Source organism: Octopus bimaculoides, chromosome 1 (assembly GCF_046866305.1).
Source record: "Octopus bimaculoides isolate indiv1 chromosome 1, ASM4686630v1, whole genome shotgun sequence".
Lineage (NCBI taxonomy): Eukaryota > Metazoa > Mollusca > Cephalopoda > Octopoda > Octopodidae > Octopus > Octopus bimaculoides.
This window is the reverse complement of record NC_142928.1, coordinates 160,851,904-160,870,286: the sequence shown is the minus strand read 5'-3', so window position 1 is coordinate 160,870,286 and position 18,383 is coordinate 160,851,904. Positions and strand designations below refer to the sequence as shown.

Here is an 18,383-nt window from a genome sequence, read left to right as displayed (position 1 = left end):
ACTGAAGCTGCTTGTGAAATAAATTTCTTAGCAATTCAGTTATACTGCACCAACACTGAGATAATAGTACAAATGTTAATGCAGTTTATTGTTAAAATACTTAAATAACTATTTCACTTATCCCATTACTTGAATAGCAATATAGCAACATATAGATTTGTGCATTTGATTTTTAAACATTATTTTCATATACTGCATTTCTGGAGATTGGGGAGTGGTAGATATAGATGCCAAAATAAATGCTTTGCAGTATTTAGTTTTGCCTCTTTGATGCCTCTGACATTTATAAAATAAACAACAAGTAAAGGCTGGAATCATTTTAATCAACTATACAGCTTCTCTACAAATTTGTGGACTTTAGCCAAAGTGAGAAATCAATATCCAACTTTGGCTGTAGTGGTTGCATATAAAATCCAGACAGTTATAAAAATAAATAGTAAATAAAAACAAAATTGCTGGATGAGATATTTAACATCCGCATATCTTTAACACTAATTAACTAACTATTTAGTTCATATTCATTCTTTTAATTATTTAGCTGACAGATGCTACAACGAAAAATCAGTCATAAGTCACTCTAGTTTGATATTATGCATAAGCACAGTTAGGTTCAACAGTATCAGAATTTACAAGTAAAGTTACATGTGATGGTCTAGCATTCTTGCAAAGGAGAGATTTGTTTTGCATCTGCTTAATACTAACAAAAATACCATATTGCAAATGTCTTCTATAAATAAATTACTTGTTACAAAATTATCTAAAAGACCAGTATAAATTCACTCATCGTTGCTACCACCACTGCCACTGCTGCCACCACCACTGTCATCATCATCATCATCATCGTTTTAATCCACTTTCTCATGGTTGCATGAATCGGACAGGATTTGTCAAGATGGATTTTCTACGACTGGATACCCTTGTCACTAACACTCAATTGTTTCTAAGAAAGCTAGTATTTCTCCATGAGTAGACATGTTTGCACAGAAGATTGGAAGCAAAGGACACCACTTGCATGATGGTGACACTCACTTACAACTGTTAAACGAAGTTGAAACAAGGAGGCACTAATATACACACACACACATGCATACACATATACATATGTATGTATGTATGTATGTATGTATGTATGTATGTTTGTATGTATGTTTGTATGTATGATGGGCTTCTTTCAGTTTCCATCTACCAGATCCACTCACAAGGCTTTGGTCAGTCTAAGGTGCCACACAGTGGAACTGAATCCAAAACCATGTGGTTAAGAAGCAAACTTTTTAACACACAGCCACTCAAGTGCCATTCCTTTAGTAATAAATGCAAAATTCAAAAAAAGAAAAAGAAAAGAGAAAAAGTATATATGCTGTAAAGTCAGGAAGTTATTAATATAAAGATTTCTTGATTCAAGACTAAAGAACCTTTTCTTTCTTACAATGATGTCCACATTTATGGCAATCTGAAGGAAGTAAGTTCATATCTCAAACTATAAACAAAGGTTTGAAATGAGTTATAATGATATGAGAATGTATTTATTGATTTTGATAAAAAATTATAATTGCAAACACATTTTGTTTTTTTCACTGCTTTCACAGATTCCCACAATTCTCTGCCACCATCCAATTCCATTATTATGAATTTGAATAGAGACCTTGAGTCATAGTGAATCTTTCATTAATTAATTACACAACCATGGATGCTGCTCCTATTGATGCATTGCAGTTACTCTCTTGATAGAGCTTGGTGATCCTGACTGTTGTTCTTCTAGGATTCCTCTGCTCAGCATCATTGTAAGGAGTACCATTGGCTCAGTTGATCTCTTCTGCTACCTCTTCACACTCCACCATGCTGCAGTCCCATGGTTTTGCCATATTCCTGGCAAGGTGGCCGAACAGGTACTTTAACTTGTCAAAGAGCAGCCTGTAACTATGTTGAGTGCAGTTGTCACTCTGTAAGGTATTTTCAAAATATCTGCATATCAGAACAAAAACTGTAAAACTAATCCAAATTAAATTCTCAAAGTCTGGATTAGTAATGAGATGAAATAAAAGATTATTTTTAAAATTCCATTGTAAGCAATGGTATTTTTATTAAAAAAACTGGCCAAGTTGTAAACATATTGACTCACTGACCAAAATGTAATGGTTTGTACCCAACAACTGCACAGTACAGCTTATCTTCTTCAAAAGTCATCATTTCCATTGTTAAGAATTCTTGAAACTCAAATTCTATTGCAAGATGCCCAAAACAGGACACATAGACACAGGTACCAAGTGCTTCCCTGCTTTGTTTTGTTTTCTGAACCCATCTTCCTGACATCCATCCTTCCATCACACTTTTAGCTGCAGTATTACCTCAGCTTCTCTATTTATAATAATTGTATGAGAGCAGAGGTGCACAAATTTCACCCCCATACTTTTGTGCTAGTAGTTTCCTCTTCTTTGAAGTCACTTCTCCATGTCACCCATCTTGCATTCTCAATATCATCCCATACCACTATTGAACACCATCACATATGAGCCATTGTCCTAACCCCATTTACCCTTATTTATCACTCTCTATATATTCACTCCTACTTACCTCTGATCTCCACCCTTATTACTCCAGGCACAAACTTGAACTGATAGCTCATCTAAGCTCTTCCTAATTAGTTGTGTTGTAACTTTTTTGTTACTTTCATAACATGGGCCTTCAATTTGATACTTCTGTTGCTTCTTTCCAAAGCATCTCCTTTACTTTCATCACAATTGATGATAATACTGCTACATCAACCATTGGGAATAACGTCTCCTGGTACTACTTAATTAACCATGTGGATGACTAACATATGTCTTACTTCACTGAATATTTTCTAAGTGACTTTCTTTGATGGTCCAGCTGCTTTCCTTGTGTTTATATCCTTAAGCCTTATGTTACTATATTTCTGTTGAAGTCACTGTCTTTGTTTCAATTAATTTTGAAAATTTTGAAGGATTTAATAAAGTAATTGAGATGGTGTTCAGAACAAAAATTATCATGAAATTTTGATGGAAGGTTTTCATATACATCTCTTTTTACTCTTTTACCTGCTTCAGTCATTTTGACTGCAGCCATGCTGGAGCACCACCTTTAATCAAGCAAATCGACCCCAAGACTTATTCTTTGTAAGCCTAGTACTTATTCTATCGGTCTCTTATGCTGAATCGCTAAGTTACGGGGACGTAAACACACCAGCATCGGTTGTCAAGTGATGTTGGGGACACACACACAAACATATACACGCACACACACACACACACACACACACATATATATATATATATATATATATATATATATATATATATATACAATGGGCTTCTTTCAGTTTCCGTCTACCAAATCCACTCACAAGGTTTTGGTCGGCCCGAGGCTATAGTAGAAGACATTTGCCCAAGGTGTCACACAGTGGGACTGAATCCGGAACCATGTGGTTGGTAAGCAAGCTACTTACCACACAGCCACTCCTGCGCCTTAAACAAGAAATTTGTATCATAAGACAAAGGACTGTCTCAGGTTGATTGGTATCAAAAAGATTAATTGCACCTTTGACCATATAGCTGTCAACATCAATAGCTGTTTCCCTATTGGGTCTACTTGGCATAGATCCTCTCCATAGATTCTCCTCATTCAGTAATGCCATCCATTCCTTTTCCTTCTTGGTGCCCATGAAAGTAAGTGTGATACTATCATTTTGTATACACTTTTCTCCAAAGATGTCTTGATTCCCAGAGAACAGAGCTGTGTGAAAATATATGCTGCATCAACAGATGATAACTGAAAAGAAATAACTACACTGCAACAGCTCAATGCAATATTACATTTCTCCTTTTATGTTTTATTTATTTCTATATTATTTCCTTTAGAAAAGTAATAGTAAGATGTTATGTGTAGAATGGAAAATAAACCAGAAATTTCATTAGCAAAACTTAATCTTCATAAAAAAGTCATTGGAAATATTGTGAGACTCAACTCACACACAGTGGCAACAATTATAGATGAATTGATTTCTTACATAGGTACAAGGCCTCAGACATATAAAGATAGAGAAATGAGAATATGTGATTTTTATGCCTTTCTTAAAAGCATTTTTGATATAAATGAAGTGAAATGGCTTCAACTAGCAACTGAAGTTTTTTTTGTGAGGAAAGTTTTCTCTGACAGTCACAATATTTATGATGAGAGATTAATTCTCATTCCAAGTGATTGGGATTCTTGCCTCAAATACTGAAGCACTTTATCTGTTACAGGTAAAGAGAGAGTTATTTCTTGAAACGCACTGCTGCGAGATTCCTGGAAAGCAAAAATAATTAAAAAATTGTAAGACAGAGAGAAAACATTGCACTTTTGATTCACATTATAATATTTTTATCATTTTGTCATTTTAACTTGAAAACAACTTACACTCATTAAAATTCTCCTTCTACTGGCCTACAGTCAAACTTTAAATTTCTCTCTTCTACCATTACTACTGGCTAAACAATATAACCCACTCAACATTTCTGCAACATTAAACAGATGAAAAACAACCTTCTTTAGAGATACCAAACTGTCATTTCCTACAGAATCTGATACCTATTTTTCCCCATGATATAAACCACAGTATGTATAATTAAGGATCTAAGTAAAAATTAAAATGCAAGGTAGACATGAACCCATGAATTATGGGCTAGTTAACCAATAAGATGGTACAAACATGAGGTGAAAGTATTATAAGTCTTAAATAAGTTGACTATATGAAATGTTATACCATAGTAAAAAATACAATGCAAGGTTTTGTTGGTGAGACTCAAATTCTAAATTGTCAGTCATTTTAACCACTCAGTCACGATGGCTCCAATTTCTCTTATTTGAGTTTTCAAAATGTCATCATCATCATCATCATCATTTAATGTCCGCTTTCCATGCTAGCATGGGTTGGACGTTTTGACTGGGGACTGGCGAATCAGATGGTTACACCAAACTCCAATCTGATCTGGCAGAGTTTCTACAGCTGGATGCCCTTCCTAATGCCAACCACTCCAAGAGTGTAGTGGGTGCTTTTTGCGTGCCATCGGCACGAGGGCCAGTCCGGCGGTACTGGCAATGGCCACGCTCAAATGGTGTTTTTTATGTGCCACCTGCACAGGAGCCAGTCCAGCGGCACTGGCAACAACCTCGCTAGACTGTTTTTGAGGCAGTGCCGAAACTTTTGCAAAGTGATGTCTTTTACTGCCTCCATATTTTTTCGTTCACTTTTTCCACATCTGCAAATTCCATAGCACCAGCTTCAGTCACCAGTGATGAAACTTCAAAAAACAGGTCCGGATCAACTTCCAACTGTTCTTTCAGTCCATGACATGCATTCAGTCATCACTGCTTTTGATCTTCTTTGAGCAAGTGAGGCACAAATTTTGCTGCAACTCTTTTCATTCACAATTCCTCACTCAAAATTCGTGGGTAGGAGCTCCAGGACACACCAGTCATATCAATTGTTTAGTGATTATCTGCCAAGATCAGTACATGAATTTTCATGTTTTCATTCGTTTACACTTTTATTGCCTTCACGGGTGCCAGTCATCGAATTTGGTTCAGTTTCGATCTCACTTGCCCCAAGTGAATAACATAATATTGCAAAATTCCAGTTTCTTTTTGGTACCCCTTCGTATCTATCTATCTATCTATCTATCTATCTATCTATCTATATATATATATATATATATATATATATATATATATATATATATATATATAAATATATATATTTTTTATTTGCCAGTAGCATGTAAAAAGTACCATCCAAACACTGGCTCCCGTGCTGGTGGCACGTAAAACGCACCATCCGAACATAGCCAATGCCAGTACCCTTTGACTGGCCCCTGTGCTGGTGGCACGTAAAAAGCACTATCCAAATGTGATCGATACCAGGCCCACCTGATTGACTCTTGTGCCAGTGGCATGTAAAAAGCACCCACTATACTCTACTCTCAGAGTAGTTGGCGTTAGGAAGGGCATCCAACTGTAGAAACATTGCCAGATTAGATTGGAGCCTGGTGCAGCCGCTAGCTCTCCAGACCTCAATCAAACTGTCCAACCCATGCCAGCATGGAAAACGGATGTTAAACGATATATCATCGTTGTCGTCATCGTCATCATCATCTAGCACCTGCTTTCCAAGCTGGCATGGGTTGGATGATTTGACTGAAACTGGTAAGCCAGAGGACTGTACCAGCCTCCAGTCTGATTTGGCATGGTTTCTACAGCTGGATGCCCTTCCTAATGCCAACCACTCCAAGAGTGTATCTCTCATTTTCCATCTATCAAATCCACTGACAAGGTTTAGGTCTACCCAACTTTTATAGTAGAAAACATAGGTGCTGTGCAGTAGGACTGAATCCCAAACCACATGGTTGGGAAGCAAGATTTTTTAACCACACAGCCATACCTGCACCTAATTAATGTATATATTATACATTAATATATGAAATAAAGTGATTACTATGTTGAGAGCAGGAGTAATCTTTTGATAGCAGTGTTTATTTTAAGTCATTCAAGCAGAGGACTCAGAGTGTATCACTGTCAAACTTAAATTTCTACCGCCATATCATATTGTATTAAATTTATAAATAACCAGTTATTGTTTAGAAATCTGAAGTGACAGTGACAGACTTATGCAATGTAAAGGGGAAAATAATATACATATACTCATATGTACATACACATTTAGTGTTCGTAATCATCATTATCATTTTAATGGCCACATTTTCATGCTTGCATGGCTCAGATGAAACACACTGAAATAATTTTTCCATGGTTGGAAGCTCTTCCTGTCACCTTCCCACACCTGTTTCTAAGCAAGGTAACACTTACCCTAGTTATTTGCACAATGAACAACTCAATGGCCAAATAGTTTCCATAGAAGTTTGCAAATGTATGGTACCACTTTTATGAACAATGATTTCACTTACAATCAACACAAAAATGTCAAAATTAGGGAAAACACAAACACACAAACACACACACATATTGTTTAAAATTTTGGCACAAGGCCAGCAATTACAAGGGAGGGGATAAGTTGATTACATCAACCCCAGTACTCAACTGCTGCTTATTTTATCAACCCCAAGAAGATGAAAGGCAAAGTCCACCTTGGCAGAATTTGAACTCTGAACACAAAGATAGATGGAATACTGCTAAGCATTTTGCTTGACTTGCTAACAATTTCACCAGCTTGCTGCCTTCACAAATACACACACATATTAAGGCTGTAATTAGGTGGTATAACTAAATATTTTATAAGCAATCTTTCGTGTTTTGTGTGTGTGTGTGTATGTGTGTGTGTGCATGCATATATATATATACATATCATCATCATCATCGTTTAAAGTCTTCTTTCCATGCTAGTATGGGTTGGACGATTTCAGTAAATTTCTATATCTTTGTGCAGCTGAGGATTGCTCTGCGTTTTACATTTATAAATATATAAGTGCATTCTTTAAACATGTTTACAAAAGAATTCTCTGAGAACAGGATGAAATAGAGTTCTTCATTACACAGTAGACAAGAAGATTTACTTTTATCATTTGGAAAGGACCTAGATAGAATATTCCATTCCAAATCAAATTATTTATTATGTTCCTTGAGAGACCAAAATAATTTACTAAGCCAGTATTGTTGCATTTATTGATATGTCTAAATGTAGAGTAATGTTTAGATATTCTTTTGGACAACTGAGATGAATTACTACCTATGTAAAAAAGACATCAGAACTGGAAGTAATTTTACATTGATAAACAGAGTTTCTAGTCTTAGAATTACAGCTAAGGAAACGAATGCAATTGGAATTTATACCAGAAATACTAATATTGTTGTTATTATTGTTCCTATAAGTACAGGCTAGTATGCCTGTATGGTCTGGCTAAGTCAAAATGTTTTTTTGTATTCTTCCTTTCTAATTGGAGAGTTTAAATATAGTTATAAAAATATGTCCTTCTGTTGAAATGCCATTTCAGTAAATTTCTATATCTTTGTGCAGCTGAGGATTACTCTGCATTTTACATTTGATGTAATGTTCACACTGCTTAAATAAATGGAGTCGCATGAAATGATCATACTGCATTAACTTTGGATATCCTTGTAGCTTATTTTGATTTTAATCACCTTATTTTGAAATTGTATGGATAATACCATACTTAATTCTGGTGCCTAAACTTAAGTACCATATTCACCTTGAATCTATATATATATATGTGTGTGTGTGTGTGTGTGTATATATATATATATATATATATATATATATGAATATATAAATCTATATAAAAATATAGATCATATATATATATATAAATATAAATATATATATATATATATATATATATATATATATATATATATATATATATATATATATATAAATATATATATAAATATACATATATAAATATAAATATATATATATATATATATATATATATATATATATATATATATATATATATATATATATATATATATATATATATATATATATATACATATATAAATATATATACTCTTTACTCTTTTACTCTTTAACTTGTTTCAGTCATTTGACTGTGGCCATGTTGGAGCACTGCCTTTAGTCGACCAAATTGACCCCAGGACTTATTCTTTATATATATATATATATATATATATATATATATATATATATATATATATATATATATATATATTAATAAATAAATATACATACACACACATCATCATCCTCATCATTATCATTGTTTAATATCCAATTTCCATGCTGGCATAGGTTGGATGGCTTGAGAGAAGCTGACCAAACTCTGATTGTCCGCTGTGGCATGGCTTCTATTGGCTGGATGCCCTTTCTAATACCAACTACTTTACAGAGTATGCTGGGTGCTTTCTATGTGCTCTAACTACATTCTTGTTGGTGAAATAGTAAGACACTCTAGGGTAAGCTAAACAGCAGAAGGTCTTCAGAGACCCCATGCAAATGTTTTGCCCCTTAATCTCTTACATTATAAGGGGGCCCAGCCACATCCAGGTCATGACTTCTGTATACCTCTATTTCTACACACATATATATTTTTTCCTGACTTATGGCCTCTTAGACAACTTACACGCACGCACAAATACATAAATAAATCCATCCGTCCATTTGTCTGTCCGTCTGTCTGTCCATTTGCCCGTCCGTCTGTCCTTCCATCCATCCATCCATCCATTCATGTGTGTGTTACTAGCTTCTTACAGTTTGCATCTACCAAATTCAGTCACAAGGTGTTGGTTGCACAGTGGGACTGAATCTGAAACCATGTTGCAAAGTGTACTTTGTAACCACACCGTCATTTCTGCACCTACAAAGATAAAATACTAATGTGCTGACACCAGAAGTAACATACTTGTGAAACTAAGCCATAAGAAACAAAAAGCTATAAATATTAAATTACAAAAAAACAAGAGACTATGAAGAAAAACTAATAACCAATGAAATAAAATTAATTGAATTTGAAAAAGGGATCTGATGACATACAAACACAACTATGAGTCGTAAAACCAACAAACTAGATCTCTTTCTGTTTGATCTACTCAGCCACATGGATTTTACTTGATGATAATTTGATTCTTTGGAGAACGGGTGCTAGGGAAGGCCTTAGGATCATAGGAACAATACAGAAGAAATAACAGTGTTTGTGCTATTCTATAAAGATACTCATATAGATAGTGAAGTCATTTAAGGTGAAGAGTAAGAATGAACCATTGATGTCATTTTTCAAAATCTTATCCCACAGCATGCATTGATGATACAAAACATTAATCAATAATTTCACTAATAATTAAGGCAATGAGCTGGCAGAATCATTAGCACACTGGGCAAAATGCTTAGTGGCATTTCGTCCATCTCTACATTCTGAGTTCAAATTTCACTGAGGTTGACTACACTTTTCATCCTTTTAAGGTCAATAAAATAAGTATCAGTTGAGCATTGGAGTTGGTGTAATCAACTTGGCCCCTCCCCCAAAACTGCTGGCCTTGTGCAAAAATTTGAAACAAATAAGTTCAATTAAACAATTAAACTCTAGCTAATCAGTAACATAAAAGCAATGAAGAATGTGCTGCAAGTCAAGAAAAAAATTTATATGTAACCTACCTCAATAAAGCCTATTTTGAGGAATAAACCCAGGCTTATAGAGTTGCTCATTCCGATTTTAGCTGTGAACTTAGTTATTTTCAGAATTTCGACTCCTGCAATGATGTAAAGACAATAAAGTTTTCATATTTGAACTTCATTTCACCCATTGTAAAAACAAACCTCAGTGTTTGTAAACATATAGTAACTTTCATACAGCACATTCCTTTATAATTGTCTGTCACTAATATTATGGTCCACAACTAATTAGAAACAGTTTATTTCTTATTTGAAGCTCATAACTATTCCCTAGCAGAGGGTTGATTTAGAAAAGGACTCTTCCTTAGCCCTTAAACATTTAAACCGACCATATCTGGCCAAAATATTCTACCTGCTTTGTGTTCAAATTGGTCAAATATGCCCCCCACCCAACACACACCTACACTACTATGTCATTCTAAAAGTAAACTACCCCATTGTCAAACTCTTGAAGTTACAAGATAATTCAGGACTAATTCGAAATGATTCCAATAAATAAGCATTACATTTAACAGAATATTCTGAATGCTAAAGAGTTACACTAATCTGTTTATATGCTAGTTATGATATTCCTAAAGAAAATGTAAATTGACTTTTTTCTACATCTCTATTGTCTAGCTTTACAGAATCATATGACAGTATCATAAATTGCTTGCATGTTGTATTCTGTACTTTATATAGAAGCTGACATTATGAGCCCATTATAAATACAGACTACATCACCGTTTGTGCTAACCAAAGAGCATTAATTGACTTTCTTTTTAACAGATATTGTGTCTCTATTTTCAGAAATATTATCTAGTCATATGCATACCCTTTATGATGAAAAAAAAACTCCAGGTATTATTTTTTGGAATGTCTAATGCTAGATTCATTCTTTTGGACATCACCTGTAAAGTAACCCACCTGTGAGCACCATGTAGTGTCATTACATTATCAGCATTTTCCATGTAGTAAAATGAAAAGTTTATTTATAAAAGGTGGTGGGGGGAGACAGACAGACAAACAAATGGACAAACTGACAGACAGACAGACAGACAGACAGAGAAAGAATACTTTGTTAATCAAATAAGCATTACAAAGAAATATTTAGGAGGTTGAACTTTTCAGACAGAGTGACACACTATCAAAATGCATGAAATGATAGTGTACTGCAGGCCCAACAAGCTTATACAAGAATGTAAAAATAGACATTAAACAATAAAAGTTACACACACACACAGATACACATAGACATATATAAGACAAACACACACACACACACACACACACACACATGAACTCACACACACACACACAAGCACATACACACACACATACACTTATATTCATCATAGATAAATATCATTAATTAAACTGTTTTAAACAAACATTATTACCATATACCATCATCAAGATTACAGCTTGTTTTCCAAATCCCTTTCTTCTAGAAGAAATTTCTGCAAAAAAAAAAAAAAAAAATATATATATATATATATATATACATCAACATACGAAAATAAAACAGCATAATGTTAGAGCAGCAGACCAGAACTGATTCTTGTCAGAAAAATGCCTAAAGCCTAACATTCTACAGTTCCATTTTTTCTTAGATTAGTCTTTCATCCTTCTGAGATAGATTAAATAATACCAGACAGACAAAGAGAAAAGGGTATAAACCTTATGTTGTATTCACTGAATTTTGTTGCCAAGGTTGGATAGATTCAGCTCAACTTAAACAGGTCTATCAAGTATTTAGTGACAACCCATTGGACTTTTACTCTAGGTTTGTTGATCTTTTGTACGTTGTCAGCACTGGGACTATGCTGCACTTGCTACCAAATAGTGTGTGGTTGTGTGAAGTTTAGAGTGGTAGTTAGGGTATGTAATATCAATATCATTATACTTATCCAACTTTCTGATTGCATATTCTGTGATTGAAGATATGCAAGGTGAAGTAAGTGTGAACTAAAGTATGTTAAACATTGCACTTTGATGGATCGTGGTCATAGATTTAGTCAGTGAAAAAATCTTAAGATATTTCATTTTATGATAGATCTAGATGAGGGGCATCTAGGAAAAATAATCATGAGTTGTGAGCTAGACAACGTATGGCAAAATGGAGGATTATTTGGAAAAAGAAACAGAAACTAAAAAGAATATCCAGTATACATCTGCTCCACTCCTGCCCAAAACATCATAAAAAAAAAAGCAATGAAATACCTAAATAGATAAGAGATTGAATTATCAGTGTATTTACTGCTTGTGCCAACTTTATGAACAAAAATATAACAAGGACAAGTAGCAGTAATAAAAAAAGAAGTGTCAGATAAAAGCAAAAGATAATAAAAATAAGTAACATAAATATTACAGTATTACTAACCTGCTATCATAACTTCAATTTCAGCAGTATCTTCCAAAGAAGGATCATTAAAAAATAAATTTATATCTCCAATCATTGATTCTATGAAATCAAAGAAAGGAAGAAAATATGACAGAAAAATATATATCAGTGGCAGAATAACTTCTTGAATGGATTCAGAATTAGATATTAATTTGTTTTTAAAACTTATAATGCCAGATATAGATGGCATAATTCTGTCAGGGGGAACGATAAGATTGAAGTGATGTATATCGTTTCCTTGTCCAGAATAGGCAGTAAGAGAAGACAGCAAGTCTGCCAGATAAAAGTTGTAGTGTGTTAATGAATGAAATTTTGCCATCATTCAGATGGTTTTATGAAACTTAATAACAATTCAGTAAAGTCTCCAATGCGTCAGACTTTTCAACTTATCATTTCTTTGATTATGCAACACACTGCCACTTTTCTAACTTGCAACATCTCCATATGTCACATCTCAACCTGCCACAACCTACCAGTAACAATTATATAGTTTCATTTGGTGAGCCCTACTTGTTACATCTTAACCATTGCAAGTGTAATTAAGATAAGACAGCTTATACTGTAAACAATAAATGAGACCAGAGAAACATTAGTTTATAAGGGAAGGTGAATGAAATGACTAGTTAAAAACTGACTGATGGCAGATGAAGGTGACTAGAAGCTATTCATCTGCTTCATGGTGCTCACTACAGTTTATATATATACATATATGCACATACAGGGTGTTTGGGCAAAAATTTGATATTTATTATGTCTCCTTTTTTTTTTTCTGGAACAGCATGATTTATTAGTGAACAGTCTATGGCATTAAAGAGCATAAAGATTAAAGTTGTAGTTGAGAAAAAGTTAGCTGACATGGAGGATTGGAAGCTATCTGAATATTGGAAAAGAGTTACCTGTACCATGATGATTCACACCAGGTGTAAAAATGAATTGAAGTGGTTGCAGAACAACATGGGATGAAGTATTTTGCTCAAAAACACAATGCACCACCTAGTCCAGGAATTAAAATCATGATCTCATGATCATGATTGCAACACCCTAACTGCTAGGCCATGTATCCTCAGAGGCCATTATAGAAGTAATAGAATAGGCAGTGGGAGAAGATTACAAACCTGTCAGAGTGAGGTGTGTCAGTGAGTGAAATTTTGCCAAGCAGTCAGTCAGTTTTCATTTAGATGCAGTCAAGAATATTTCTGTGTATAGTAATAGCTCCATCCCAAATGTGGGAGAAGTATTCCAAGATGAGTCCTACCTGAGCTTTGCAAAGACACTAGCTGATCTCTACCAACTAATTTGTTTAGGTGTTGTTCGCAGAAGAATAAGCTATCTAACTTTAATTACACTTCATGAAGACAAGGTCTTTAGTGGTAGCACTATGACTCATTGGTTTAATAGGACTCACTAACAATTTTATACCAGGCTTACCTATTTCATCACCACTATTCTTGTACATCTCATGATCCAGTATAATGAAGGTACATTCTGAAAACAAAGCAAATAATGTAAATACGAGAACTTCTTTTTGTACAGATATGAATAAGTACTTTAAGAACTATGAAATGTGGTTCTTAAGGAGAATATTGGGGACAGCATGGACAGAAAAAGTGTCTTATGAAGAAGTGATGACTTGGGCTGCAGTAAATAGGAAACTGCTTCATGAGATAAGGGCCAAACAACTGAGATTTCTTGGTCATGTGATGAGGAAAGAGGGTCTGGAGAATTTAGTGATGACCGGAAAGATTGACAGGAAAAGAAGCAGAGGAAGGAAAAGGATGACATGGATATCAAGCTTGACAAACTTATTTGAAAAAAGTGGCATTATACATCAGGAAGTGGAACTATTACAGCAAACAAAGAACAGAGAATTGTGACAGAACACGAATGCCTATGCCCTACATTCTAGACATGGCACCTAAAAAAAAAAAGAATAGAATGTACTCCAGCATTTTACTGGTACTTATCTTATGGAACCTAGATCTTATATGACATTATACAACTCACTTCAACCCTCATAGTCATGACAGCAAACACTAATGGGGAGATAATGACTTGTACTATTGATACCTTTCTTTTCGTCATTAAGTTAAGTGAAATAGTTACAACTAAAAATCTCAGCCACAAACATTTACTACTACTACTACTACTACTACTACTACTACTTATGTTGATAACAACAATAAGTATTTCTAACATAGGCACAAGGCCTACAATTAGTGCAAGAGGAAGAGTCAATTATATCAGTCCCAATACATGACTGGTACTTTATTTTATCAAACCTAGCAAGATGAAAGGTAAAGAAATTTACCTTGGCAAAATTTGAACCCAGAATACAGAGGGCTGGAAGAAATATCGTGAGGCATTTTGTATGACTCTAATGATTCTGTTGATGATGATAAGGAAAATTTCTCACATTGTCACAAAGATGAAGACAAGGAATATATGAATTGAAGCAACCTAGTACCGACAATCACACACATATATAAAAGACTCCTGTACAACAGTATAATAAACAGATACAAGAAAATAAACTACAACACTTTCAACTCAATAACTGTAGAAACCAAATTTCAGCAACAGATTAAAATATAAAAGACATGATTGAATGCCTAAAACTCCACAGACCTCATATAACATCTAAAGATCATAGGCACAACTTTAATAGCCAATCTGTAGGCTATTAAATTCCACTAAGACTAAAGTTTGTTAACTAACAAATTTCATTGCAAGCATAAAAAAAATCACTCATACAAATTTCCCCTAAAAGTATGTATCTTTACAAGGAACTACATCAGAATCACGAACTGGAAAATATAAATCACTAGCAGTATAACCCGGCGCTGCTCGGGATTAAGCTAGGATTATTAAATGATTAAGTCCTTTATTTCAAACCAAAATAAGTAACATCGACATCAGATTTGAGCGAAATCCGTTGAAATTGGTTTGGCTGAAAATGGTTTGCTGGCAATTTGATTGGAAAATCCCATAAGGAATCAGTTTATTTGTTATTTTCACTTATTGACTCTTTTTTTTTAATGTTGCATTAGAGATCTGCATAGGAGAAGGTTGATCTGAAGGTTTGCATTGGGGATCTGGATTGGAGTAACTTAGGAAAGCTTACCAACAACCTTAACCAAAAAATAAGGAGCCTGTCCCTTCTATGTTAACTCTAACCCTAACCCTAAACCCTAACCCTAAACCCTAACCCTAACTCTGACCCTAAAACCGTAACCGTAACCCTAATCCTAACCGTAACACCCTAGTGGAAATCGTGCGGGTGTTAATCTGAAAAATTACCAAACCCTTTTTGTGGTCCGAAAAACGGGTTGGGGGGGGGGGGTGACTGACAAATTCTTACATACGTTTTTGTTTCATAGTTGTGAAATATAAACAAAACTCTTTCGCTCCCAAAGTAGTATATGCGCGTATGTGTGAGAGTGAGAGGGGGGGGAGAAAGATGAACGATTTAAAATAAATAAATGATTTAAAATAAATATATTTGAATTGTTGTGTGAGAAAGTATATATAATCTTATTATAGAATATAGTGTCTTTCAAAAACATCTTATATTTGAAACTATATCTCATGTTTAAGAAAAAAAATGCATTTTACTCTGTCTTCCTTAGCTACATTTTCTTTCGTAATACGCTGTGTCTCCCTCTTCCACTTGTTCGTTCCTTTTTTTTTTTTGTTAGACGCTGTCTTGGTGAGAGAAATTTTTTTTTCGTTAGCCGCTTTGTCTCCCTCTTCCACTTTTTAATTTTTTTTTTTTAGACGCTTGGCAAACACTTTGTTTCTCCCCTTGTCACAAACACACTATTTCTTTCTTTCTCTCTTTTTTCTTTCTCTCTCTTTCTTTCTTTCTTTCTCCCTCTCTTTCTTTCTTTCTCTCTCTCTCCTTCACGCGCGTACGCACAGATTTGACTTCGCCAAGTCAACAAACTTCAAAATTGGTAAAAGTTTATCGATTTTTACAGCTATACGCGGGTGCCTCTGTGAGAAAAAGTTGACAAAAACACAGATAGGGTCATGAACAATGTCCTCCTAAAATTGGAGCGACATGCGTGCTAATTTGTGGACGTGCATAACCCACATCACGTACACACACAAACATCTTGTGTTTTATAGATATTGATAATGCACACAAGAAGATCTCTGCTTTCCTTCAATGAGGTGAATGGATAAGAAAAACAACCATATTTCTGTTGATATGCAGATGGGTAGCAAAGAGTCAGCTTAAAACTACAAGATCATTATCATAGGCCTCTATTACATGCAAATATCCAGTATGTCTTTGCATTGATATGCATATATGTTGGGATGCTGTAAATGCATGTGTGCAGATTATTATTTGTTATGCTCTATTTTTTATGTTTTGCATTACATCCGGAACTTTTGCAACTAGTATCTTATGTTTTTCATTCTTAATGTATTAATATATGTACACATGTAACTTTGCATACGCTTCTCTGTATGTAGATGTTTATGTGAGTATGCTTGAGTACATGTATTCTGGCATAATTGTTGGCTTGTGTGAGCATAAGTGATATAAGAGCATATGAATATATGTGTGTATTCATACATGTGGGTGTGTATACATACATGTGTGTATCTAAGCATGTCTTTGTGTGTGTATATATATATAGTGTATAGAAAACATTTTTATGTGTGTGTTTAGTATGTATAGCTTTTTAAAATTATTGAGAATATGACTGGTGTTAACTAGTTTTTAATGTCTTCTTTGTATACATCTCCTTTAGTTCTTTACAGTATGTATTGAATAATAAGGTTACTGTTCTAAAGATATTGTGAACAATTTTAGAGGAGGTAGTATATATAGACATGTGCGAGGGTAGTATATATAGGTGTGTGCGGGGGTAGTATATATATAGGTGTGTCTGTAAGCACATATTTTCTTTACATGGCTCCTCTTAAATTTTTCACAATATCTTTAGAACAGTAACCTTACTATTCAATACATACTGTAAAGAACTAAAGAAGATATATGCAAAAAAGACATTAAAAAAATAATTAAAATTTAAACACCAGTTATATTCTCAATAATTTTAAAAAGCTATACATACTAAACACACACATTATAAAAATGTTTTCTATACAATATACAAAAGATTTCCAGGTTCAACCTACCACTGGTAATATGTAACATGGTTGGGTTGTCATTAAGTAAAGCCTCCCCCACTTCAACTTAGTTTACTGAGTGAAGAGGATATGCAGACTCCCACTAAGTTTACAAATACAATCAGTCAAAAGGCAGCTGACCTCTTTCAGAGAAGCCAATAGCCAATCATATGTGAAGAAAGACCTTAATTGTCTATAGAAGCACAGATTACTGTGTCCCTTTAATGTACAGATTTTGATAGATGGGCGAGATATCCAAACTAATTCCCTATTGGTTTGTGTCTCTGGATTCTTCTAGCCCTGACTCTGAAGTCACTAATCACTAACTTATGTTGAGTTGTGCATTCTTCACCTGGGAAAGATTCTGCATTCACAAGTATCTGCCTGTCCCTGTTTCTCGTGAGAATGTAGTAAATCTGGCTTGTGTACCCATGAAATTGATAAGTAATCAAGTTGGTATTGCAAATCAAAACACATCAGGTAATGTAGCCTGAAAAAAGATGGTCATGGAGATGACCAGTGGTTGAACAAATGACGGACCAAGTAAATGAAAAGTGAATAAGAGAGGTACTTTAACATAATTAAGTTATATGCCTCAGTTTATTTCTATCTCTTACTTGAAAATAGGAATCATTCTTAGTTCACAGCTGTTGTTCTTGATGTTGTCAATTAACTGATCAGTTCTGACTGAAGAGGTGGTCA

The 18,383-nt window shown here is 34.3% G+C and overlaps 1 protein-coding gene across 1 annotated transcript in view; it reads right to left on the bottom strand.

The window, feature by feature from the left end:
- Positions 1–3,819: 3,819 nt before the first annotated feature.
- The window catches only part of LOC106882876 (N-acetyltransferase 9-like protein), a 34,509-nt gene continuing 19,945 nt past the window's right edge, over positions 3,820–18,383 (bottom strand). Inside the window, exons 3-7 of the mRNA XM_014933679.3 lie at positions 13,971–14,027; positions 12,522–12,602; positions 11,539–11,598; positions 10,142–10,236; positions 3,820–4,302 (exon numbers count right to left, since the gene is read on the bottom strand). Coding sequence (XP_014789165.1) covers positions 4,183–4,302; positions 10,142–10,236; positions 11,539–11,598; positions 12,522–12,602; positions 13,971–14,027 — 413 coding nt within the window. The 3' untranslated portion in view covers positions 3,820–4,182. The remainder of the gene's footprint in view (positions 4,303–10,141; positions 10,237–11,538; positions 11,599–12,521; positions 12,603–13,970; positions 14,028–18,383) is intronic.